This window comes from Oryx dammah, unplaced genomic scaffold (assembly GCF_014754425.2).
Source record: "Oryx dammah isolate SB20612 unplaced genomic scaffold, SCBI_Odam_1.1 HiC_scaffold_14, whole genome shotgun sequence".
NCBI classification, from domain to species: Eukaryota; Metazoa; Chordata; class Mammalia; order Artiodactyla; family Bovidae; genus Oryx; species Oryx dammah.
Window position 1 is genome coordinate 20,347,950 of NW_024070198.1, and position 26,409 is coordinate 20,374,358.

Genomic DNA, 26,409 nt, shown 5'->3' on the forward strand with positions numbered 1-26,409 from the left:
CCTGTGAGATCCTCGGATAACAGCTGGACCTAAAGCCCTGGCCCCTCCTACTATATACATACACACACTGCTGCTGCTGCTGCTAAGTCGCTTCAGTCGTGTCCGACTCTGTGCGACCCCATAGACAGAAGTCTACCAGGCTCCCCCGTCCCCGGGATTCTCCAGGCAAGAACACTGGAGTGGGTTGCCATTTCCTTCTCCAATGCATGAAAGTGAAAAGTGAAAGGGAAGTCGCTCAGTCGTGTCTGACTCTTAGCGACCCCATGGACTGCAGCCTACCAGGCTCCTCCATCCATGGGATTTTCCAGGCAAGAGTACTGGAGTGGGGTGCCACACATACTACTTCATTTCAATAGTTACAAGTAACATGAACACAAGACACTTCCCAACCATGAAAAAGCATTTGGATTTTATAATAGCTTAAATATTTTTGAAAATGTTGACAAACATAAGCTCTAACTGGAACTGGATGACAGATATGTTTTTAACATAAGATCTTCATCCTAAAATATGACTTTTCCCAAAAAATATTCAATCTTAGGCCTCTTGCTACAGGCAGGTTCCATGGGAATACACAAAAAAGAGGCAGGGAAACAGTCCCCATGGGAGACTGTTGTTTCTTAAAAAACAGGCTGCTATTATATCCTGTAAAGTTCATAAAGTGCTTTTTCCCTGTACTCAGTCATCATCAACAGTGAAGTCAAAGGGCTCAAAGTCTTTCCGGAAGCGGCGAGCCAGAGTCTCCTCTTCTTCCTTACTGATTTGACACTTCCTCCAGTCAGACTTGTCAGGAATATTAAGGATAGCTTCACTAGCCAGGACCTCCCTGCAAAAAGAGCACAAAGAAGTCAAAATGGACAGTATCAGTCCAAAACCTTTGATTTCCTCTCCAGCCAGAGAGCTCTGCTCAGCATCACGAAAAAAAGGCATGCAAATTCCTCTAATTGCTCACACCATGTTCTCTTCCCTGAGGGCTTTCTCTGCCATTGCTATCTATCAAAATCACATCTATTTTAAACTGACCAGCCCAGGTCTTAGCTCTTCTCTAACCCCTCAAATTCCGTTTACTCCTCTGAACAACCTGGAACTACGTTACTGGTACCTAGAGAATCAACATGACACAGTACAAAGAGGGCAGGCCCTGCAATCAGAAAAGCCACTGGATTCCATTCCTAGTTCTGCCGTTTGCTGTCTAAGAACAGATTACTTCATCTCTGAGTCTTGATTTCCTCGCCTATGACATGCAAAATAAGGGTTTTCTGATGTATGAAGATAAAACAGTCAAAGCACCAAATCAGTTGTAATTACATCCTGCCTTAAACTCTAGTTTTGTTATCTCAGGCCATTAATGGGCTGAGGGCATGGTGAAGTCAGGCACCTAGTATCATACCCCAATCTAATTTTCTTCCCTTTTTTAGTGCCCTCGAGTCTATACAGGCACAATACCACATGCTCAATGTCAACAAAATCACCTCGCACACAAGCTATCTTCTAAATGCCAGTGCTTTCTATTTTTACTTATTTTGATATATTAGAAATAACCCTATTTGTACATTTGTTTGGTTCATTTTCCACTTTGAAGCTACAGTAAATAGAAAGGCTAAATATAAATCACAGTCTTCTAAAAGTCAAAGGACCTAAGCTCAAGTTCTTATTCTCTGGGCAGACTATGAGCCTACCTCTTCATCTGTAGAATGAAGATAGACCCATCCTTCTTGTACAGCAGGAAAAAAAAGATGTCTTCTCAATTATTTTGTTAATTATAAAATGCTATGTTCCCTGGTGGTTCAGACAGTAACAAATCTGCCTGCTAATGCAGGAGACACAGGAGACGCAGGTTTGATCCCTGGCTTGCGAAGATCCCCTGGAGAAGGAAATGGCAACCCACTCCAATATTCTTGCCAGGAAAAATCCCATAAACAGAGGAACCTGGCAGGCTACAGTTCATAAGGTAGCAAAGAGTCGAACATGTCTGAGTGACTAACACTTTCACTATCACCTGTAAGTTACTACTGTGAAAAATACTCAGTGTTGAAAATACAACCAAATATCAAGAGCATAAAATCATTCAAAGACTCTCTCCTTTGTAAGCTTACATGCGTGTGCCATCAGTATCTAAACCTGTATCTACTGCTGGATCAACACCACAAAAGATAATGTCAGATGTCTGAAGCTCCTAATACATTTTTTCTCATTTATTATCTTCTTTGAAAATGTAGACAACTACATTTACTAGAATTATCTACTGGTAGCAGTCTCTTAGAGGCTTTCCAAATTGGCCCAAAAATGGTTCAAAGTTGACTCAAAGCTCAGTTCTAACTAGGGGAAAAAACCACTGCACAACACAGACACCAGCACCAGATAATCTGTCCTGCACATTTTTCCAACTACCCTCCATAATCTCTTCTTGCCAGCAAACTCCTGCCTTCAGTCTCTACCTAATTTATACCATTCCCTGTACAGTTTTGCTGTCATGTTCTCCATGATGTGAGGAACAGAAATGAAGCCTCATCCAAATCTTTAGGAAACTGCAGAGTAATGAGTTAAGACCTCAGTTTTGGGGTCCTGCAGGCCAGGTCACTGCGACCATGGACAAGCTACCTCACCACTCTAGAGCCACATTGCTGGTGCTGCTGCCAAGTCGCTTCAGTCGTGTCCAACTCTGTACAACCCCATAGATGGCAGCCCACCAGGCTCCCCCGTCCCTGGGATTCTCCAGGCAAGAACACTGGAGTGGGTTGCCATTTCCTTCTCCAATGCATGAAAGTGAAAAGTGAAAGGGAAGTCGCTCAGTCGTGTCCGACTCTTAGCGACCTCATGGACTGCAGCCTACCAGGTTCCTCTGCCCATGGGGTTTTCCAGGCAAGAGTACTGGAGTGGGGTGCCACTGCCTTCTCCACTGTCCACTACTAAAGCCACCATGCAGTGTGCCTGTATGCTCGGTCTTGTCCAACTCTTTGCCACCTCATGGACTGCAGTCCACCAGACTCTTACATCCATGGGGTTTCCCAGGCAAGAGTACCAGAGTGGGTTGCGTTTTCCTCCTCCAGGGGCTCAAACCCACATCTCCCGCAGCTCCTGCATAGGCAAATTCTTTACCACTGAGCGACCTGGGAAGCCCAATGAAGCCAATGGCCTAATATATTTAAATTTAATCATAGTTAATTAAATGAAATTAAAGATTGAGGTTCTCAGTCACATTAGCCACATTTCAAGTGCTCAGTAATCACCAGTAATGGGGCTGGGGATTACTGTGTAGGACAATGTAGATTTATAGAATATGTCTTATCATCATGGAAAGTTCTATTGGGCACTCCTCCAGAGTCTCATTCTCCAGACTGGTAAACTGGGATGACAGTACCTGCCATACAGAGTTTAGATTAAATGAGGCAATGCATGGAAAGTTCTTGGGACAGTGCCTGGCACAGAGCACACGTTCATAGTAGCATTTTCCTCCCTTGGGCTAGAATGCCCACGCACCAGAGTTTACCCTCTAAATCTTTCTCTCAAGCGCAACTTCAGCCCTTTCATGATGCCTTCCATCAAGCAGAAATGGCTCTCCCTTCTCTGGATTTTAAAGTACATTGTTCCTCACAACTTTTTTATGGTACTTTCCACATTCTACATTACATTACTGTCATATACATAAGTATCTGATTTGCCCTAAGACTATTTGTTCCTTAGGGCAAGGACTATTTCTTGTTTGGCTTTTTATTTAACTCATCATGCAGCCCACTACTTTATTCAGAGTAGGTCTAGTGAAAACACATTTAAAATAAGAAAAATATACAAACCTTCCAAACTGCAAAGGAAAATTCTTTTTAATTCTGTGGAAAAGTTTTTCTCCTGTGTCAAGTTCAACATAAAAATATGCTGCTCCTGGCTGTGCAATCTACAGTAAACAGAGTCATATGAGGACATGTAATAGTACTTTAAACACCGAAAATCCCAGCCCATCTCTGCTGCTGCTGCTGCTGCTGCTAAGTCACTTCAGTCGTGTCTGACTCTGTGCGACCCCATAGATGGCAACCACCAGGCTTCCTCATCCCTGGGATTCTCCAGGCAAGAACATTGGAGTGAGTTGCCATTTCCTTCTCCAATGCATGAAAGTAAAAAGTGAAAGTGAAGTCGCTCAGTTGTGTCTGGCTCTTAGCGACCCCATGGACTGCAGCCTACCAGGCCCCTCCACCCACGGATTTTCCAGGCAAGAGTACTGGAGTGGGGTGCCATTGCCTTCTCCCATCTCTTAAGAGCTTTAATTTGGCAAAGAATTTAGAAGTATAAGAACTTTAATACAACAAAAGTTTAAAAAGACACTGGCAGATACTACAAAGAGCCTCCCAGTGGCACCTACCTTCCTAAATTCCTGCCTTAGGAAATTTCTAATTTCTTGCCCTTCCCAGGAAAGCACTAAAGAACTACTATAATATAATCTTCATCTCTACTCTAATACAATAGTGTCACCTGCCTATTTAACATTTGTTGAATGCCTCTGAGTACCTCAGGCTCTATAGGCTAGAAACCCAACACTTCTGGAATATCATCACCTTCCTCTCCTGTTTTACCTGCTTGATGTCTGAGTGCTCTGGGATTTCCAGGAGCTCTATCTGCTGTTCCTGTGCCTGAGTGATGAAGGCGTCTTTAATGTCATCAGTAGCGCAGCTGCTGAGTGGCACAGGAATGACCTAGCGGGGGTCGGGGGGAGGGTGGAGGAGACAGGAGAAATTCTTTATGCAGGTCCCAGAGAGGTTGTGCCTCCCATACAGTCTCTGAGATGTAGCAAATCCATCACAGGGGTGGAGGAACACCCCTCAGCAGACATTTTCCTCAGGCCAGACAGGTCTGTGTCATCCTGTCTGTAAGGACTTAAACTTATGAGACAGCCTTTCACATGTGGGAGGCCATCTCTGATGCAGAAAAGGCTAGAAAGAGATCTCTCTGTTATCAAGCCTTTGCCAGCTCCTATATAATATATGTGGCAGAGTCAGGCCCATTTGAAAACTTAACAAATGTGCCAGAAAGAAAACCACCACAATGACAATCAAATTACCCACAACAGTCTCTGAATTTCTGAGCTGGTAGCCCCAGGCAAGACCTGAGACGGCTTCCTACCTGTGAACTGTCACTCATGCTAAGCTTCCCACAAAATACCCAAACTCTTCCCAAACTCTTATCTGTCAAGGCCCAAATCTTTCTTGGAACCTTCCTGAACTATCCATTTCTTTTCTCAACAAGGCACCTACTACTTGTGCTATTCAGTTGTGCTGACTATGCACTTCCCTGTGAAGTCCCTGGAGTTATCACCAGAAACTATAACCTTTTAAGTGAATATTATTTAAATATTAATATGAAAGTTCATACTAAATTTTTTAAAGTATTAAGTCAACTATTTAAATACTTAATCTCATATTAGAATCAAATACTTAAATATTTATTAAAATTAAGTATTAACATTTGTTGATGGGCACTTGGATTGTTTCTATCTCTTAGCTGTTGTAATAGTGCTGCTATGAAAACTGGGTTGCATGCATCTTTTTGAATTAAGGGTTTTTGTCTTTTCTGCATATATACCCAGGAGTGAGACTGCTGGATCATAGGATCTATCTTTAGTTTTTTGAGAAACCTCTATACTGTTTTCCATAATGGCTGCACCAATTTACAGTACAACCCAAGTGTCCCTCAACAGACGACTGCCTTAAGAAAACGTTGTATATACACACGATGGAATATTATTCAGCCATGAAAAACAATGAACTATTGCCATTTGCAGCAACATAAATAGGTAAACCTAGTACAGGGAATTATATTCAATATCTTATAATAACCTATAAATGGAAAATAATATTTTATATACATATACAAGAACTGAATCACTTTGCTGTACATCTGAGACTAATACAATATTGTAAGTCAACTACACTTCAAAAAAATTAACATCATTTAAATATTTATCAATATCCAGGCCCTTCCAAGCTCCTGGACAGAGATCACATACCTGTAGCTGCAGGTGATGGCTCTTATAATTTCTCTCAAATAGAACACATCGTTTGCCTCGACTCCTAAAGAACCTCCTCAATGTAGCCTTGTACTTCTCCACCTCTTCCACCACCTCTGCTGAAAGCTCCACCACTGACTGGTAGTGTCCAATGGGCAGAATAAGGACATGGTCATCAGATAAGCCTCCTTTGGCCAAGGCAAGGTAGCACTGAAGAGGAAGCACACAGAAGTGAGACTTCAGTACTGCAAGTGTGATTCTTCAGAGAAAAGCCTCTACAAAGTGTGAGCTGCGAGGGTGTGGGGAAAGTGCGCCAGAGGCTACCAGCAGAACTTCTCCTCTTAAAAAAAACTCTGATTTTAGACGTTATGACAACATTGCTGTCAAGTACCTGCTAAAGAATGAGGTTAGATGCAACAAATCTCTATGCAACTATCAAATGAACTGGGGAAAAGTGAGCAGCACACAAGACTGGCTTTTGGCTACAAACACACCAGAGCTGAAGGAGACTAGAACAGCAAACTTGGTTTTTCCTCCCAGGCTCCAAACTTGAAACAATTTAACAATTTTCCAGTGACTATCACTCTCAGCTACAGGAAGATACCACTTCTGATTTCAAAGGAACCACTTCTGATTTCAAAGGAACCACTTCCCCTACAGTGACACCTAATCTCACCCCTAAATACACTTTCTGGGTTCACGAAAAAGGCTAAGATGATATGATTATCATCATCATCACCAATGTCCCTACAGCCTTAAGCTGCTGACTCATTTTTACAAAATGAAAGCAAACATAACCTAATAGGGAAGGAAGAAGAAGAAATTTCAAACTCAGGTATATCCAAAGAAGACTATGGTTCCCAGCAATTGCTGTTAACAGCTAAACAGCAACTAAAAATATTTCTGTCAAAACCCAAATACACAAGACTGCTCTGCCACTCAGACATACTTTGAAGGGAAGAGAGCAGAGAAAGGGCCAGGCAAATGAAGGTACCAGAGCTTTAGAAAAACAATCCAAAGTATAATTTTAGTGTGGTCCCTTAAAAGTTAAGACTGAAGGAAAGTCATTTATTTTTCATCTACACTGAGAAAGCCCAACAGGAAGACAAGATAGGTAACAGCAACAAACTAAAGCATTATTATCCTTGATCTATTTGGCACAGAGGATTGAACACATCTACAGAGTTAATATTCCAGATGAGTAAAGTTCATCAAAATCTCATAAGCACTAAAACAGTAAAAAAAAAAAAAAAGTAGAGTAACCAATGTGATTGTGTTTGTTTTAAAAGGTTACTCTAGAAAATTACATTTTCTAGCCTTTATGTCAGAGGGTTGCTGCCATAAATGGCAGCTTTTATATTGTGATGTGCCTTGAAGCTACTGAAGGCTTCTAGTCTAGACTAAACAGCACCCCTAAGGCAGTACCTTCTAGTTTTTGTGACGTTTCAAACTTGCCCAGTCTCCTCCCTACTTTTCAAACCCTCAACTTCTAATCTGTGCTGTATTTGAACTCATCTCTAATTTTATCTATATAAGTAGGACCTGAATGAGTATTTCTCCCATAAATGCATGGATTTTGCAGTACTTATTCTGGACTCTTTGCAGCCTGCAACTGCTTTTACCAACTTAAACCCATGGGTCATTATGTATGTGAAGTCGCTCAGTCGTGTCTGACTCTTTGTGACCCCATGGACTGTAGCCTACCAGGCTCCTTAGTCCGTGGAACTTTCCAGGCAAGAGAACTGGTCATTAGCATACTTCTATGTATACCCCTTGAAGAAGGCATGGCTGCTGCTGCTGCTGCTGCTAAGTCGCTTCAGTCATGTCCGACTCTGTGCAACTCCATAGACGGCAGCCCACCAGGCTCCTCTGTCCCTGGGATTCTCCAGGCAAGAATACTGGAGTGGGTTGCCATTTCCTTCTCCAAGGCACACAAGCATGTGAAATCGCTTCAGTCATGTCTGACTCTGTGCGACCCTATGGACAGCAGCCCACCAGGCTCCTCTATCCACAGGATTCTCTAGGCAAGAATACTGGAGTGGGTTTCCATTTCCTTCTCCAGGAAGGCATGGCAATGACAGAGAAAACCAGGGGAAAAAAGTAATGAAAGGGGATCAAAAGGAGTGGTTGCTGAGAGGGGACTCCAAGTCCTCAGCCAGATACCCACAGGTCACCAGACATTCCCAAGAGATTTCTACCAAAAAAGGACAGTTCAGGTAAGGGTAAACTTGGCTGGTAGCTAAGCTCTAAGCTAAAGTCATCATGTGACCTCCTATCTGGTCCACAATCAAAAGCTGATATGCTTTTTGCCCCTCTAACTTCAGGTCAAGATAAGAAGCAAAGAGTTTTCCTTGAAATTCCCCTAGGCTCATACCCTAGTAAAAGGCCCTCATTATCAGGATAAGCTGAGGAAAAAAAGGTCATCCCCAGGAAACAGAATCAGAATAAATCAATGAAAAATGGATGAAAGTATTTGCCTGCAAAAGCATCACACACTACAAAATGATCTGCATATATTATCCTCGGGAGCCTTGGAAAATAGCCATTTCTAGTCATGGGTGACTAGGGTGCAACTGTAACTCTGAAAATTAAGCTTCTTTTCATTCTAAGTGAATGAAAAAGAAGGATAATGGTTTATATGGATCCCAGAAGAATGAGGGTCAAAAACGAGTATTATTTAATATCTAAGCAAGTCGTGCCCAAGGAAAAGTATTTGGGGAAGTCTGAAATAGGATGACTTTACAGTGAGACACACATAGTCCATCAGAACTTTTCATAGCCTGAATAAAATCCTCTCAAGATCATCCAGTTGTCACCGTCTGATTCAGTGCTTACCCAGCAATCTTATAATTATCATCTTGGGTTCCCAGATACCCAGACCAGAAATGTGGATGTGAGTCTTCCTATCATTCAGAAGTTATATCCTCTACTACTAGGCAAAACTGAGAACTTATCACTTTAGTCTTTTATAATTAGTGTAAATCAGTTCCCAACATTATATAGTTACTATAGATAAAAATTAATAAACTCAGGTTTTAAAATCTGAAGATACAAAAAAAAAGAATATCAACATTTTTAGCCAAATATGACTGTATAGGCAACAGAGGACTCCTTTTCAGGGACAAAGAAAATCTTTGTAATTCAAAAAAGCAACTCATCATCCCCAAATAGTATGGAATAAAAACATAAAGTTCAAGAATTTCATAAAAGCATCACCCTAGGAAAGCCATACCTATTTGTCAGAGAGGAGGGAAAGGAGGAATCTTGTGAAACTGATTCTACTAAACCACAAGAGAACTGCTATAGTTGCTATGGTCAAAATAGAAAATATCAAATGTTGGGGAGGATGCAGAAAAACAAGAACCCTCATACATTGCTGGTGGGAAAACAAGATGGTGCAGCTATTTTGAAAAATAGTTTGGTAGTTTCTTAAAAAGGTAACATAAAATTACAAACAACTCCACTGCTTAGGTTAGGGCTATCCCAGAGAAAAAACATATGTTCACACAAGACACGTATGCAAATGTTCACTAATAGCCATGAAGGGGAAACAACTCAAATGTCCATTTAGTGAATAAACAGAAAAAATGTAGTCTATCCAATCAACGGAATACCATTTGACAAGGAGGAATAGAAAACTGATATAGGCTACAACATGAATAAGAAGAATAGTATGCTAAGTAAAAGAAGCCAGATGCAAAGATGTACAATTCCATTTATATGAAATATCCAGACATTAACGAAAACAAAGTAGACAAGTGGTTTCCTGGAACTGAGGGTGGGTGTGGGGATTAACTGGAAATGGGCATGAGGAATCTTACTGAAGTGATGAACATGTTCTAAAACTGTATTATGTGATGGTTGTACAATCAGTAAGCTTACTAAAAGTCACTGAATTGCACACTTACAGTAGGTAAATTTTATATGTAAACCGTGACTCCATAAAGTCAACAGAAAAGAAACAGGTGTCTTCCTCTCTGCAAGAGGTTCATGGAAGTAACTCACATGTGTGCCAATGTTGACCACCAAATGCTTTTCCACTTCAGGGCTGGCAAGGCAAAACCAGCAGGGTCCTGGAGGCTGAGCTTCACGTGGAAGAAAGACAAATGTTACCATGGTCCAAGCATTACAGCACATAACCACCGACAGAACTCAGCCGTGTCTGATCTTTGTGTCCTGCAAACACTGTATGTACACACTACTGCCACAGTGGGTCTGCTGTGCTCCCACTATGACCCCCGCCCCCATCACCATTATCAATGAAACTAAATGTCGATAGACATTCTGAATTTGTAACCAGCCCACAGGTAGGTGATCTACAAGTGGTAACCACAGCATGTAACTGGCAACTGACTGCAATAAGAGAACATTCAACTGAGTGTCTGGAGCCCCATTTCTAGTTCCAGTCATGCCACCAGCTAGTCACATGACCCCAGGAGTTACAAAGTCAACTTCTTCATCTTTGAAACAAGCAGGCGGAAAAGAAGATCTCAATGTATTAACAGCTGTCTTTACTAACATTTTGATTATTATTTTATAAACCTGCACTGGTTTTGTAGGCTCTTAACCTTCTGTTTTACAGACATGAAGGAAAAGAACTTTTTCCATAGTTCTTACAGAAATAGCCTCAGACAGTGTGAAAGTCAGGCCATCTTTGCATCCTTTTGTTTTTATTTTTGATCTTCTGCCAGAAGAGGCCCTTTGAGCAATGCTGCTTCCCAAACAAGACCCAAAATAACCATTATTGCCCAAAGAAGAGACCTCTGGAGGGAGCCAAGGTACTTACGAGGTTTGCGAGGCTGCTTTGGGTGAGGAGAAGACTTGCTGTCTCTGCCTGTAGATGAACGCTTCCTTCCCTGCTTTTCATTTAAATCAAAGAAAAACTGGCAGGCTGATTCTTCCTAGAACCGTCAATAGAAGAGTAAATGTTATTAAACTAATCTTTAAGCAAGTAGCCAACCATCACACACAAGGGAACATTGCTACCTTCCTCCCAGCCCTTTCTGCCTAATCTAGAGAAGCAAAATAGTTTCCCAGTCCTGATGCCTGGACTCAGTCACACCTCTCAACACTTATCTAGGCTACCAAATTCATCCCTTTGGAAAAGCAAATTAAAATGTAAGTTATACAGCAATTCTTGCCTAAAACACCAGAGCGTGATCCTACCCAAATCCCTCTCCCTCTCTCAGTAGGGCTGTAGAAATCTTACAATTTCACAGATCAAACAACTTTAACTGAGTTTTAATTTAAAAAAATAAAAGGCTGCTCATTAAGAAAGTCTAAGAAAGCAGACCATTCATACTAGTAAGGGAACTTGACATTCCTTGCTTGAGTGAAGGGAAAATGAATTTCAGAAAAGTCTGCTATTAAGAAATCTCTTCAGAGTAAATCTTATTGACCTACTACCACTCATTCAGTTCAATTCAGTTCCAGTTGCTCAGTCATGTCCGACTCTTTGCGACCCCATGGACTGAAGCACGCCAAGCCTCCCTGTCCATCACCAACTCCCAGTGTTTACTCAAACTCATGTTCATTGAGTTGGTGATGCCATCTAACCATCTCATCCTCTGTTGTCCCCTTCTCCTCCTGCCTTCAGTCTTTCCCAGCATCAGGGTCTTTTCAGATGAGTCAGTTCTTCGCATCAGGTGGCCAAAGTATTGGAGTTTCCGCTTCAGCATCAGTCCTTCCCATGAATATTCAGGACTGATTTCCTTTAGGATGGACTGGTGATTTCCTTGCAGTCCAAGGGACTCTCAAGAGTCTTCTCCAACACCACAGTTCAAAAGCATCAATTCTTCTGCACTCAGCCTTCTCTATAGTCCAACTCTCACATCCATACATGACTACTGGAAAAACCACAGTTTTGACTAGATGGACCTCTGTTGGCAAAGAAATGTCTCTGCTTTTTAATATGCTGTCTAGGTTGGTCATAACTTTTCTTCCAAGGAGCAAGCATCTTTTAATTTCATGGCTGCAGGCACCATCTGCAGTGACTTTGAAGCCCCCAAAAATAAAGTCTGACACTGTTTCCACTGTTTCCCCATCTACTTGCCACAAAGTGATGGGACCAGATGCCAAGATCTTAGTTTCCTGAATGCTGAGTTTTAAGCCAACTTTTTCACTCTTTCACTTTCATCAGGAGGCTCTTCAGTTCCTCGTTTTCTGCCATAAGGGTGGTATCATCTGCCTATCTGAGGTTATTGATATTTCTCCTGGCAATCTTGATTCTGGCTTATGCTTCATCCAGCCCAGCGTTTCTCATGAGGTACTCTGCATGTAAGTTAAATAAGCAGGGTGACAACATACAGCCTTGACGTACTCCTTTACTGATTTGGAACCAGTCTGTTGTTCCATGACCAGTTCTAACTGTTGCTTCCTGACCCACCACTCATTATAAAATAACAAATTACATAGCTACCAAGCAGTTGGATCCTTACCTGAAAAGTTAGGAACAGGGAATTAACTTTAGACAAGAAAGACTTTTTATGTGTAACCCCAATATTTGAACCAACTTTAGACAATGAAAGACTTAAAATATAAAATGGTTAACCCCAAACTACAATTAAATGTACACACACACATTGATCCTACTGGAAATCTACTAAGGCTTTCTAATCACCACCACAATTTCCCAAAGGAGAAAAAAAGAGATTAAGATTCTAGGGATTAAACTTGCCTTACAAACTAAACTATAACCAAGGGAAAGACACCTGTAATGGGTAATCATGCCCAGAAAATGCCACCTCTCCATCAGAACCCACCTCAGGGGCAGGAGTCTGCTTGCCTGTGGACGCTGCCTTCCCGGGTTTTCTGTAAGGGTTTTCAGTGACATCTGGCGGCTGTTTTACCAGTTCAGCTGCATCCATTAGTTTCATAGGAACAATACTGAATGCATAAAGATACTTTGGAAAAAGAATAACAATATTATTATTTGCATACTATTTATGCAAATATAACCAACTTCCTGGATTGTAAAATTCCACAAAAAGCTTTAGAAAATGAGTAAAACTAAAGAGGAGCAACCAGACTATCTGTAGTTCAGAGAATCCACATAATGCCATTTCGGTGATCTCTGCAGAGGCTACCAAGGGCTGATGAAGTAACAGGCAACTAATCAAAGCCCAGCCCTTACACAAAACAACTAGCACTACAAGGCCTAGACAGATTTGCTCCATAACCCTTGAAGACAAATTGCTTTTGTCTCTCAGTCCTTTATCTTTGTGTGTTGTGGTCCTTTAAAGGACCGGAACCTGATGGTCCAGAGTCAATGATAAAAAAGTGAAAGAGAGAGCTGGAGGGAGAGGCAGAGAGAGAGAGACAAAGAAAGAAAGAAAGAAAGACACGGAGACCCAAGCTCTGAGGGAGCAAAGGTGCTTTAATGATCTGTGAGGATATATAGACAGTTGTACAAGAAATTTCTTTCGACAATGATAAAGATCAGAAAACCAAACGTACAGCAACCGTTACCAAGGGAACAAGGGATTAATAATGGTCACAAGGTCAGGAAGCAATCCATATCTCAAGAGAGAGGATGGAGACTAAGGAGAATGTTTACTGAAGGAGATTCAAGCCTGTCTCATCCTATGACCTCAGTCCTGGGAGCACTGTGCCCTTCCACTGGTTTCTGGCAACAGAAACTGATAAGGAACAGGGGATTTATGAGAAACAGCACATAGGAATCCTGTTAAACATTTCCTGACATTTGTGTACTTTGTCAATAGTCACTGTACTGCTCTTGTTTTTTCCAATGGAAAACAACTTAGTGTTTTCCTTTGATTTTATACAATTTCTGCTATTTATGCAGATAAATTTTCTTAGGGATTAGTAGCAAGGAACTAAATATATAAATATCTAGAATCTTGGACAGACGCACAAATATTGAAAACTTTATGTGAGATATGAATAGACGGTTAACCTCACTACTGATCAGGGAAATACAACCAATTAACACTGACATACAACCTTCTTCTATCAGGATGGCAAAAATGTCAGTAAAAACTTGACACTACCCATTGAGAATGTAGACAGAAAACAGTCTCATACACTGCCGGTGGGGGTGTAAACTGGAACAAAATTTTGAGATGAATTTAATAATATTTGCCAATTTAAAATGTGCATATTCTGAGTGAAGTATGCACTGCTCAGAGCTAAGGCTAACAGGTCCCTAAAAGTAAAACAACAGACTAAAAATACTGTAAGTGATACTCAGTCTTAAAAGGGAAGTTTAAAAAAAGGAAGAAAGGAAGAAGGGAGGAAAGGCAGATAAGTTATTAATAAAAAAGAAATTACAAATCAAAACTTGCTAAGAATGCCCTGGGCCCCAAAGTTTGAGCTATTATGGAAAAAACAAAATAGGTATTTGCTTATCTTTTGCATGTACACTGTTCAAGGCCTATTAAAGTGAGAAAATCTTCAGATAATTTATCTGTTTTCCCACTTGACTAATTGTTCTAATCTTTAGCTGTCCCAATCCACAATATCCTGGCTTTTGGCCTTAAAGAATCAGAAATGCTCTCAAGGAAGTGAGAAAACCAATATATATACTTTTCTGGTATATTCTCTTTCATTCACTTGCACAGTTTTCTAGTAGAAAGCCAGATTCCAGGTATCACTAAGACCACCCAAAGCCAAGAAGAGCTTAGGTAAATCCTTGGGAAGATTTTATTATTTCGGCTAACTGAAGTTGCTAAAAGAAGCAAAGCAATAGTACCACCTGATGTCAAACCCTTGAAAAATACCCATGGCAACAACCACATGGATGTGGGAAGAAAGAAACATAACTCTTTTGAAAATCTGCCTTTGTTCCACTGGGCCTATTTTCCCAAACCCTTCCCTAAAATCTCCTACAAAGGAACCAAGGAAACTGACCTTTCATTACCATATTATTACAAAGAGTAAAGTTGCTGAAGTACTGGGACATTACAGTTGGGAAGAAGAGAATCCTAAACTGGGCAAGAGGAACATTTATCAGGCAGACAACGAATACTAACAAATCACCAAACACTCAACATTTACCTTTTTCTTTTCCGGATTTCCAACATTTGCCAGAGCTATAAACCTGGTGGCATGCTGTGCATTTTCCTGTAGAACAATGTGATTTCTGTAATATATTTGAAAGATAATAAGTTATCAACAAACTCTACCCTTTTTTGGCCGTGGCTCAAGGCTTGCTCATTCTTACTTCCCTGACTAGGCAGCGAACCCAGCAATGAAAGCACTGAGGCCTAACCACTAGACTGCCAATGAATTCCCAACAACAAACTTTACTTCTGATCTGCAATTATGAAATATGTAGACTCCACAGGTCCATGAAAAGAGCACAGGCCTAAGTCCATCACTACATCACCACCAGTAATATCTCAGATGTTACACATCCATTCAGTAAAATAATCACGCCTGCTTCCCAGGGCTGCTGTTAGGAAAAAATGAGATCACGACTCTGAAAAGCACAAAAAAACTCTTGATTTTAAGAGCTGGGCAATTGGCAAAATGTTGATAATTGCTGATGTAGGTTATGGGTTCAGGAGGGTTCATTATACTATTTTCTTCTTTTGTGTAATAATAAAATACCCTAATGGCTAATGATGTGAGAGCATCTTTTCACGCACCTATTGGCCACGGGTTTATGTTCTTCAAAGAAATATATATTTGCATCCTTAAAGGTTGAACTGCCTTTGAGTGGCTTGTTCCAATAACCTTTCTGTTTTTAGTGTATGGTTTTAGAGAAGAAGAGGTTTTTCCAGAAGGCATATATGGAGATACAAAACAAAAATCTGTAATATCTATGTTTATACCTTAGGCTGTGGGATTTATAGGGAAAGAGCAGGTTATATTATTTTGCTCACCTATATTTTTTGAACTTTCAACAACACATATATTGCTTTTGAATTAAAAAAAAGTACAAATTGTTTGGGGATTATCCATGCCCTTTACAATGACAATCATTCATAATAAATTTTACTTAACTCTGTAACTTATAAAACACTGGTTTTATTTTTTCTGCAATATATCCTTTAAAAACTCCACCTCCAAACTATACTAAAAAAAGAAGAAAAAAAATTGATACACGTTTTTTATTCCTAAATTGAAATGTTTCTTATGTAATTACCCTAAGTTTAAGACTATACAAGGAGCACTGTTTAACCTGATCAAAACAGGACTTACTATACATCAAGCTATGATATTAAACAGCACTGTAATGTCAGACCCTTAAGCCTACAAGGGGCTCTCAAATGGTTTGAGAGTCACTTATTTCATGCCTGAGAAACTAAAAGAAACCTAGATGTAATATGGCTGAAATGAAAGGGAGAAGTTTACAGAGAAAATCCAAGCAAATTCTTCAAAAAACCAAAAAGAATGGAATGCTACTCACCGATATGGAAGCCTCTCATAATACGTCTTCTCCAAAGCAGCAAAATGATATCTTGGTTTCAAGCCTGTGGCAAGACTGGAGATCAAAGCAGAGCCACATTTTTTGGTATCCACTTCTCCCTAGTAAACAGAAATTGAGTCATCATTAACGGATCTAGGAGTTACCATGAAATGCAGAGATATAACAAGACACTTTGAAATGTCTTTGGAATTTTTATGTGGCTACAATGTGGCAGTAGAATTTGCATCATGAATTCCACTCTATGGCAATCAGAGAAACACAAACACATAAGGGGAAATGGGCTAATTACAAATGCAGAAATAAGAACAATAGTTAGAAGCCAGAAGTTAAGGAAGAAGGTTACTCCTCCATACAAACACCCAAAACAAGATTTATTAAAATCTCATTTGGGAAGGTAAGTATTTTCTCTCTGGAGCCCACAGACTGTGTGTCTATAATTTGCTTTGCTGTGCTCCTGTAGTTCTGATAATGCAGACAGTGACAGTCACTACAGAAGATTAAAATCAAAAGCTAGCTTTCAGGGCCCCTAGGATCCACAGAATATTTGCCATAGAACATTCAGGAACTTCATCACATAAGCATACAAGCCTCTATTTTGCTTCAATCAAGGAAAGCATGGCTTCAGAAGGGCACAACCATGCCCCTGGTTCGTCTGTCAAAAGTTAGGCTTATTCCCAGAGCTTCCATTAACAACAAATTATGTGACCTCTCTCTCATCCATAACCAGTTCATACTTTCTCCTAGAACTTCATTCCAAGAGAAAGTGTGAGTTGGAAAGAGAGAAATTATCAGAGTTAATTTTCCACTAAGTAAAGCAACACTTTCCTTTTGTCTTATACTTCCCTCCTTCAGGTGTCTGCTGAAGGGCAGGGAATTGGCCCTGAGGCTAGTATCTGAGGGACTGGTGTTTTTTCCCCTATAAATATCTTATGTGATTATTTATTCATTTTCACCAAAGTCAACTTTAATCAAAAATTATAAACTTTTTTTTAGCACCCCTTTTCATTCTTCCTTATAGAGTATCACTTGTCTTCCTCCCATCATCACTTTAGTAGTCTTTCTCTGAATCTACTGCCACTTATGTTCTGAAAGTGAAAGTGAAGTTGCTCAGTCATGTCCGACTCTTTGCGACCCCGTGGACTGTAGCTCTCCAGGCTCCTCCGTCCATGGGATTCTCCAGGCAAGAATACTGGAGTGGGTTGCCATTTCCTTCTCCAGGGGATCTTCCCGACCCAGAGATCGAACCCAGGTCTCCTGCATTGCAGGCAGATGCTTTAACCTCTGAGCCACCAGGGAAGCCCTATAGTCTTGTAGCCCACCAGGCTCCTCTGTCCATGGGATTCTCCAGGCAAGAATCCTAGAGTGGGTTGCCATTTCCTTCTCCAGGGGATCTTCCCAACCCAGGGATCGAACCCAGGTCTCCCACATTGCAGGCAGATGCTTTAACCTCTGAGCCACCAGGTGGCAGAATAACCATGGGTGTTTGGAAGGGGAAGAGCGTGGCCCTTCTACCTTCAATATCCTGACAATGCCTGGTATTTTGTTGGCCTTTTTGGTCACAGACATACTGTGCTGAAGCTGACAGAGAGTAGTCTACAAGGCCCTTTTCTGAATCATCACTGATAACTCTGCATCTAGGAACTGGTATTTTTTTCCCTAAATATACTCTTTACATTTTCCTTCACTGAAGCTCAGTGGATGCTTTCTGCCCTCACAGACAATCTTTCAAGGTCTTCCTTAGGCTTCTTTTCCACCAGCATAGCTCCCCATGATAGCTGTCACTCACCAACCTGGTGTACATCCTCTTCTTATAAAAAATATTTAGATCAAATCCAACGACACAGTCCAATACATTCCAACATTAAAGCTTTCCCATTAAAGAAGTACTAAGTTTTCAACATACTGTGTCCCAACTTTAGATTGCTATCTTCATTCCCATAATGATTCCATCTTTTAAAATATTCTAATAGCCAAAAAGATATAATCTGGAATGGAAAGGGAAAAATAAAACTGCAGAGCTGCCACTAGCTATGAATATTTCACTGAATATCAGTGACTCCTCAAAACATCTTAAGAAGGCTAAGAAAGGATACTTGAGGCAAGACTACAATTCTTAAAAAACTTTCATTTATAATTAAGACTTCAGCAATTTCATTGGTGAACCGTGTTTTCACAAGATCAACTTGCTTTCATCAGCCTATAGGCTTTAAGTATCCCAAAAAAATTCACACAAGATTTCTACTGAAAGGAACTAAGAACTGAAACACTCAAAGAACAAAAACAAAAACAACAACAACAAAAAAAGCTCAAATTAAGCCACTACAATTTGCTTTTAGAAATTCCAACTGAACAAACACTACTCACAGAAGAATTCCCAAAGTTCCCCACATACTTGGGCCACGGGGATGTGAGCAAGATATCAACACCCTTAAACTGGGGTGTTGAACACAGCATTGTCCTCAGGGAAGACACATCCTTGGGACTGAAACTGTAAGCTGGGACAGGCTCATTTAAGGACTCTGTCCCACTGAGGTACACAATCTGTAGTCCTGAACTTCCCGTGAAGACACCTTTACGACCTGGGTTTAAAGAAAAATAGAAAAGTTTTAGTCAAACTGCGGAAGGAAATGTCACGCTGGTGATGAATCTCTTTCATGCCCCAACTCTCTTAAAGCCCACTTCTGGCTCCCAGGCCTCAACGCTGGATGGCTACAGCCGTATTCCTGTTCAGTACATAAGAGCTGTCCTTATGTGGAAGCTGCTGGAGCCCACAGTCTGACTGCTCTAGGTGCCTAACAACTGAAAAAACTCTGGAAGCACTGATTAAGAAAAAGGCTTTTTGCCTTCTAGAGACTCCATAGGGACTAAAAGAAATCTAGACACCTGGAGTGGCACTGAGAAGAAAAAAAAATAATTGCAGGTTTGAGTAAGCTATAGAATAGATGTACACTTTATGAAGGCAGACACTTCCAAATGAAGGAACACATTAGGAAACAGCAATTATTTAGGAAAAGTTAAGAGACTCTGCCATCTTCTCAATTTATTCCTGGCTTGTGCCCTTGATTCTCTTCCTCTGTGTTGCCTCTGGAACCCTGTTCCATCAGCTTTCACCTCCCTTTCATTTACTGAGTCTCACATGGCTCTTTCCACATACTGACTCATTATGGAACACATATACTGACTAACAAGAATAACGAAGTGATAAAGAACACACATACTAAAAAAAAAAAAAAACTATAAAGGAGCATTTATAGCAAAAGGAATGTGGAAGCTTTCTAAAGAAAAGAGAGAGACCAAGAGAGAGGAAATGTGAAGAGTAGTTGAGCCATTTTAGAAACAACTGAGTTGAATGATGCAAGAAACAGTAGAAGGAGGGGAGCAGGGAAAGAAGAAAAGCAAAATCTGACAGTGCTTTTTTTTAAAACAAAACAAAACAAAAAAACAGCCAAACACTGAAAGGACCCACTATAAGAGTTTCAGGCAGTTGCAGAGGAACAACTTTAACCTGGAATTGAAGAATGGACCTTGAAGTGGAAAAAGGACAAAAAAGTAGTGAAAAACCCAAGGACCAGCATTAAAAACTTGAGTTTTTAAAAACCTCAGTGAAACCTAGAGCTATAGAAATTACGAGTCTAATTAACAAATAAGCTGTATGTATCTAGCAATGTTACACGGTGAAGACCACATACATGGAATTATAAACAAAAAATAAAAAACACAATTTATACCTTAGGTACTCCAAACATTGCAGTCAAACAGTTTACTCCTCTAGTTGGCTGAAACAGTATATACTGGGTTGTGGGAGTACAAGGAGATTGGGGAGAGGTGTGAGACACCAGAGACAACAGAGCAAAAACGACATAGTCTTAAGCATATGGACACTGACTTTAGAGAAGAACCCCCTGATCTCCATTCTCTCAGGCAGTAATGGCAGATGAATCCAGCCACAAATTTCCTGGGAGACTAATTCCTGGGACACATTATGTTCATTACAAACACACAAAATATCCACTTACCCAGATAAGTAATGTTCTCAGCTAATTCACACCCATCAACATCTTGGAAATATTTCACCGTTTCTTGGTTATTGGCACCCAGCACATATGTCTGAATAGGAGCTAGTGAGAGAAACAGACATGACACTAGCTAGTTAGCAGATCTGCCTGGGGACCTGAGAACTGCTTCCCCATAGGAAACATTCGTAGCGAAGGCAGAGCCTGCAATCCTCCACTTGGAACATGCTCCCCACAGAGGACATCCTACAGCCAACCTTGTGGCTTGATTATTAAATGGTGTCACTAGGCTTATCACATCTTAGAAGGAATGGTCAATGTACAGTTAGGAAAGCAGATCCAAAAGAGCTTCATAAAAAAACATCAAAACTGAAAAAAAGGAAAGAACACATACAGTTGCATTATTCAATTCTTTCCTACTGAGAAGAGAATTCTTTTCCTGGAACTAAATCCAACCAAATTAAAAATCTGAACATTCAGATGCATAGACATTCTTCCCAGATCAATGCAAAACTCAAAGGCAAACTTTTAAATCACTAACATGTAAAAAACAACTTGGCAAGAACCAGGGAGCCTTAAAACTTTGTTAGAAATCATGTTAAAAATAAGTTCTGGGGACTTCCCTGGTGGTCCAGTGGCCAAGACTCCACATGCCCAGTGCGGAGGGGCCTGGGTTCAATGCCTGGTTGGGGAACTAGATCCCACATGCTGCAACTAAAACCTGGCATAGCCAAATAAATAAAATATTAAAAAGAAAAATAAGTTCTATACCTTTCTTGACACCAGTTTTATATTCTTCCCATTCAGCATCTGGAGTGGAGCCAAAGAAATTTCCTATACACAACAGCAGCTAAAATGAGTTTTTTAAACAGATATGAGATTTTTTAAAAAAAAACTATCAAATAGTACATAATTAATTGACAGTTACATTATTTGGCTAACTATTCTATTTAATTATCTCTAACCAATTTTTTCCTTAATTTACAGAATTTCTAAACATAATTCTTTAACAATTGTAGTAGTTACTCTGATTCTACCAATTACTAAATTTTGGCTCTCTAGCTGTCAAATACAAGCTGGTGAAGGGGATGAGAGGGTCAGGGGAAAAAATGGAGAAATCAACCTTGAAGAATCTCTCTGTGAAATACAAAACTTACGTATCTCTCAGGTATTAGGTACCCTGAGAGACATAGGAAATAAAGGACACATTTCCTGCTTGTTGTCTTACTCAACCTTTAGCCCAATAAACAAATAATTCCCATACCTAGAATACTCTTCTGTACTCCAAGAATTTACAGAGTCCAGTAGTCAACAATACAAAACAATCAGGGCTCTTTAGTTTATGAAGCATTTGCACATATATTGTCTGACTTCATCCACACCATATACCCATGAAATAGATCTGTGCTTCCCAAACCCAGTAATCAGAATCACCAAGGGAGGTTTTTCCAGTAGTTATGTATGGATGTGAGAGTTGGACTATAAAGAAAGCTGAGCGCCAAAGAATTGATGCTTTTGAACTGAGGTGTTGGGGAACACTCTTTAGAATCCCTTGGACTGCAAGGAGATCCAACCAGTCCATCCTAAAGGAGATCAGTCCTGGGTGTTCATTGGAAGGACTGACGTTGAAGGTGAAACTCCAATACTTTGGCCACCTGATGCGAAGAGCTGACTCATTTGAAAAGACCCTGATGCTGGGAAAGATTGAAGGCAGGAGGAGAAGAGGATGACAGAGGATGAGATGGTTGGACAGCATCACCGACTCAATGGACATGAGTTTGGGTAGGCTCCGGGGGTTGGTGATGGACAGGGAGGCCTGGCGTGCTGCAGTTCATGGGGTTGCAAAGAATCGGACACTACTGAGCGACTGAACTGAACTGAAGGGAGGTTTTGCTAGTCTGTTTTCAGTTTTGTGTAAAGTAATAAAGTAACAAAACTCAAATTCAAGAGTATAAAAAAGTCTACAGTAAACACATCCACTTTCCCATACCATTCTTCAGCTACTAAATCTCCATGCTCACAAAATAAACTCAGTCTAACAAGAGAGTAGCTGTTCCAGAAATGTATAAAGAGGCCCAAACTTTACTTTAATATGTTTGATTACAACAATCAAATTTTTAAATGCAATAGAGAGAAACATCTTACATCAAAGTTTCCACTTTTCTTCTGAATTGCTCGAACTCTATTGAATAAAGCATCAAACTTTCCTTCGACATCTCCACAAGCCAAGCTGCAAATAACATATAAATGTTAAAGCAGTTCAGGACACACAGATGGGCCTGCTAGGTTTGGTATATATACAAGTCTTCCTGGATCAGGGAGATTTGTGTTCCAGTCTCTCTGAAGTTACCTGAGGGGTTCAAGGCATGTGAACCATTAGTGACTGCTGGGCGGCTCCACCTGAAGGTCTCACCAGTTATCTTCACCATATCTAAAATTTAGCTTATCATTTCCTCCAAAAGTGAACCAGTTTCTTTTCACTTGCCAAGTTTTGTCCATAAGTCTACTGCCAATTTGATTACCAAGAGGCAATAATCCCCCATCCAGTCATCAAGTCTCTTCAATTTCTTTTACAAGTATCTTTTGTGATCCTCTTGTACTTTTCATTTCCACTGCCACTATCTTAGCACAGGATTTCAGCTATCCATTCAACAAACACACACTGAGCACCTACAATATGCTTTGCTAAGTGCAGTATGCCAAGTACTATGCTGAGGACATGTTAAGGAATATAAAGAAGAGGAATTTTCTTTATATTCTCTGCCTCAGGACAATTATGAGACAGAGCAGCTGAGAGTCCTGTAGTTACTGAAGAGGCAGAATCAGAGAGAAATATAATGAATCTGGTATTGGCTACAACATAGGGAATATACTTATATTTCCTCTAATACCTTCTCTTCTTCCTGTCCATCCTACATAAAGTCAACAGCTTAATGTTCTTTCCTCAAAAACATTAAGACAACTCCACAGCCAGACAGATGACAGCTTTTCACAAGTCCTGATCTCTTTCCCCAATTCTTTCTCCAAGTTCCAAAACAGAAACCTTCTCGACTGTCAATCTGATCACTCTCTGTCTCTGCTCCCTTGGGGTGGTGACATCTCCTAACAGTCCCACTCTACCCATCTTGAATCTAAAAGATTTCCCATCTTTCAAGGCCGAGCACATCTCTAAAGCCTTCCTGACCAGCTCAGAAAGTCCTCTTCTCAAAACTTTAGAAACCCAAATAGCTTTTCAGAGCAAACTCTGTAATAAATTATTTGGCATGTTCATTTATCTTTGGAGCACCACCTCTTCTAGGAAGCCCTCCAGTCCCTGTCAGTCACCAATTCCTAGTGCTCACACAGGACCCTGCACTTCCTCTTTCATAGCAGTTGTCACATGGAATTACCATTGTTTGGGGGACAGCCACCATCCAGTCTGTACAACATAAAACACCTCAAAATTCATCATCTCCTCATTGGGGCCCTTTGCCATGGTTTCCAACCCTACTGAAGAAAAAACAGAAATCTAGGATCCAGACAATGCTGACTTCTTCGCACTCATAACCAAACGTCTCCAAGCCGTGTTGCTCTCCTCTCTTTAACAGACCTTGAATTCCCTCACTTTTCTTCTTCATTTACCTAGTCCTAGCTGTCTTCTCGGAGAAGGCAATGGCAACCCACTCCAGTACTCTTGCCTGGAGAATCCCATAGGCGGAGGAGCCTGGTAGGCTGCAGGCCATGGGGTCGCCAAGAGTCAGAGACACGACTGAGCGACTTCACTTTCACACATTGGAGAAGGAAATGGCAACCCACTCCAGTGTTCTTGCCTGGGGAATTCCAGGGAAGGGGGAGCCTGGTGGGATGCCGTCTCTGGGGTCACAAAGAGTCGGACACGACTGAAGTGACTTAGCAGCACAGCTGTCTTCTACTTTAGCTCTATTTTTTTTTTCACACTGCAGCCAGAATCGCTTTCCAAAATGAAAATTTGATCATGTTAAGGTGTTTATAAACATTCCAGTGACTTTTTTGGAATAAAGACAAAAAAAAAGAAAACTATTAATCAAAGCTCAATCCTCACTTCCTTGATTCCTCATTATTAATCCAAATATCCTACATAAATCCTCCCAGAACCGTGAACCTTTTCCTCCTGACATTTACCAGGACCATAATTTAACATTTACCTGGTTTCTCTGGTTAATATTTATTCCCATGAACTATAAGATCCATTAGAAAGGGCAAGGATTCCATCTGTGCAACGCCTAGCACCAGTGCCTGGCGCACTGCACCTGTTCAAGCATTGCTGTCGAATGAATGGATGAATGGAAGGCTTCGCCTCTCACTGCCCTGAAAAAAAAGCGCCAGGGCAAAGGCCCTCTCTCTTCAGCTGAACCCTGCCCAGGGCCGATGCCTACAATTTTTGGCTAATAAATATACTGCAAGGAGAAACGAAGGGGAAATGATGTCAGAGGCCAAGAAGGCCTAACATGAAGGCCTGACTCTGGCAGCTTCCTCTTCTCTCTGCGACTGTAGACACTAGTCTCCCTCTTCACAAGCGAAAACAATCGGGAGAAGAGGCGTGCCTGCCGTGGCCAGGCAAAGACGCGATAGGAGCTCACCAGCAGCCGCCGGGCTTCCACCCCCGGCTTTTCCTCCTTTCTTCACGTTTTTAGAAAAACCCTCTCCAGCAGACACAAACACACAGAGACACACAGGCTTCGGACTCAGGGTCACTTACAGGCGCAGCGGTTTCTGAGCCATCTGCGTTAACAACCTGGGTTGGGCCGACCACGCAAAACTGGAACTGCGAACCCACGCGCCTCCGGAAAACTCGGCCGCACTGCGAGAAAACGACAGCGCGCCCAACCAATGAAAACTCAGTTACCTACGGAGAGCGCCGAGGGACAAAGGGCTCTCTCAGATGGTTTCGCCTCGCGGAGGAATCGCAGAAGGAGTGTAGAAGAGGTAACGAAGGAAAACATTCCGACTGTACTTTTTTTATTTGGCGGCAGTTGAAATTAGTGAGCTGCTAGAAAGCTGTCTGCACAATGTTGGCCCCAACCTAACCATGTCACTCTGGTGGGCAAGACAGACTTCCTGCACACATGCTTTTTGTAAGTTTTAAACCTATCAAAAAGTTGAAAGAACAATGGCCATCCCCCGGATTCATGTGTCAACTAGTTGCCAAATTTACTCCTCCCTCCCTCTTCTTTCCTTCAAGATGCATAGTTCAGTTCAGTTCAGTTCAGTCGCTCAGTCGTGTCCGACTCTGCAACCCCATGAATTGCAGCACGCCAAGCCTCCCTGTCCATCACCAACTCCCGGAGTTCACTCAGACTCACGTCCATCGAGTCAGTGATGCCATCCAGCCATCTCATCCTCTGTCGTCCCGTTCTCCTCCTGCCCCCAATCCCTCCCAGCATCAGAGTCTTTGCCAATGAGTCAACTCTTCGCACCAGGTGGCCAAAGTATTGGAGTTTCAGCTTCAGCCATCAGTCCTTCCAATGAGTATTCAGGACTAATTTCCTGAGGTGGCCAAAGTACTGGAGAGATGCATAGTATTAATACTTTTATTCCCAGAGTCATTTGAAAGTGAATTGAAGACAGCAGAATACCTCAGCATGTATTTCTTAAGAAGGACAGTTCAGTTCAGTCGCTTAGTCGTGTCCAGCTCTTTGCTACACCATGGACTGCAGTACGCCAGGCCTCCCTGTCCATCACCAACTTCCAGAGTTTACTCAAACTTACGTCCATTGAGTCGGTGATGCCATCCAGCCATCTCATCCTCTGTTGTCCCCTTCTCCCGCCTTCAATCTTTCCCAGCGTGAGTCTTTTCCGAGTCAGTTCTTTGCATCAGGTGGCCAAAGTATTGGAGTTTCAGCTTCAGCATCAGTCCTTCCAATGAGTATTCAGGACTGATTTCCTTTAGAATGGGCTAGTTGGATCTCCTTGCTGTCCAAGGGACTCTTGAGAGTCTTCTCCAACACCACAGTTCAAACATCTAGTTCAAACACCACAGTTCAAAAATC

The 26,409-nt window shown here is 41.2% G+C and overlaps 1 protein-coding gene and 1 non-coding gene across 4 annotated transcripts; both read right to left on the reverse strand.

Moving 5' to 3' along the window:
• Positions 1-387: 387 nt before the first annotated feature.
• On the reverse strand, positions 388-25,222 carry CWF19L1 (CWF19 like cell cycle control factor 1). Of its 3 annotated transcripts, none has more exons than XM_040254215.1 (14): positions 25,119-25,220; positions 22,547-22,631; positions 21,173-21,251; positions 20,405-20,506; positions 18,753-18,967; positions 16,368-16,486; positions 15,011-15,095; positions 12,757-12,897; positions 10,782-10,896; positions 10,001-10,080; positions 5,996-6,205; positions 4,566-4,685; positions 3,795-3,892; positions 388-826 (listed from the first exon to the last, which is right to left on the reverse strand). In XM_040254215.1, exons 1-14 carry the CDS (start codon positions 25,139-25,141, stop codon positions 679-681), a joined length of 1,620 nt encoding a protein of 539 aa, XP_040110149.1. In that variant the 5' UTR covers positions 25,142-25,220; the 3' UTR covers positions 388-678. The 3 variants fall into 3 exon arrangements, with proteins under 3 accessions (XP_040110149.1, XP_040110151.1, XP_040110150.1); XM_040254217.1 differs by having other exon boundaries at positions 18,781-18,967; positions 25,119-25,213; XM_040254216.1 differs by having other exon boundaries at positions 395-826; positions 21,173-21,235; positions 25,119-25,222.
• Positions 4,890-5,037, reverse strand: LOC120874019. Its single transcript, XR_005723588.1, has one exon. It is a non-coding gene; the product is annotated as a small nucleolar RNA SNORA12 (small nucleolar RNA).
• Positions 25,223-26,409: the final 1,187 nt, after the last annotated feature.

Coding starts and splice junctions, on each gene's coding strand:
- CWF19L1 (XM_040254215.1), bottom strand. CDS start 25,141: ATGGCTCAGAAACCGCTGCGCCT. Junction 12,898..15,010: donor GAAATCCGGAAAAGAAAAAG/GTAAATGTTGAG, acceptor CTTTTTCCAAAG/TATCTTTATGCATTCAGTAT. Junction 4,686..5,995: donor GCCATCACCTGCAGCTACAG/GTATGTGATCTC, acceptor GACCCCCGCTAG/GTCATTCCTGTGCCACTCAG.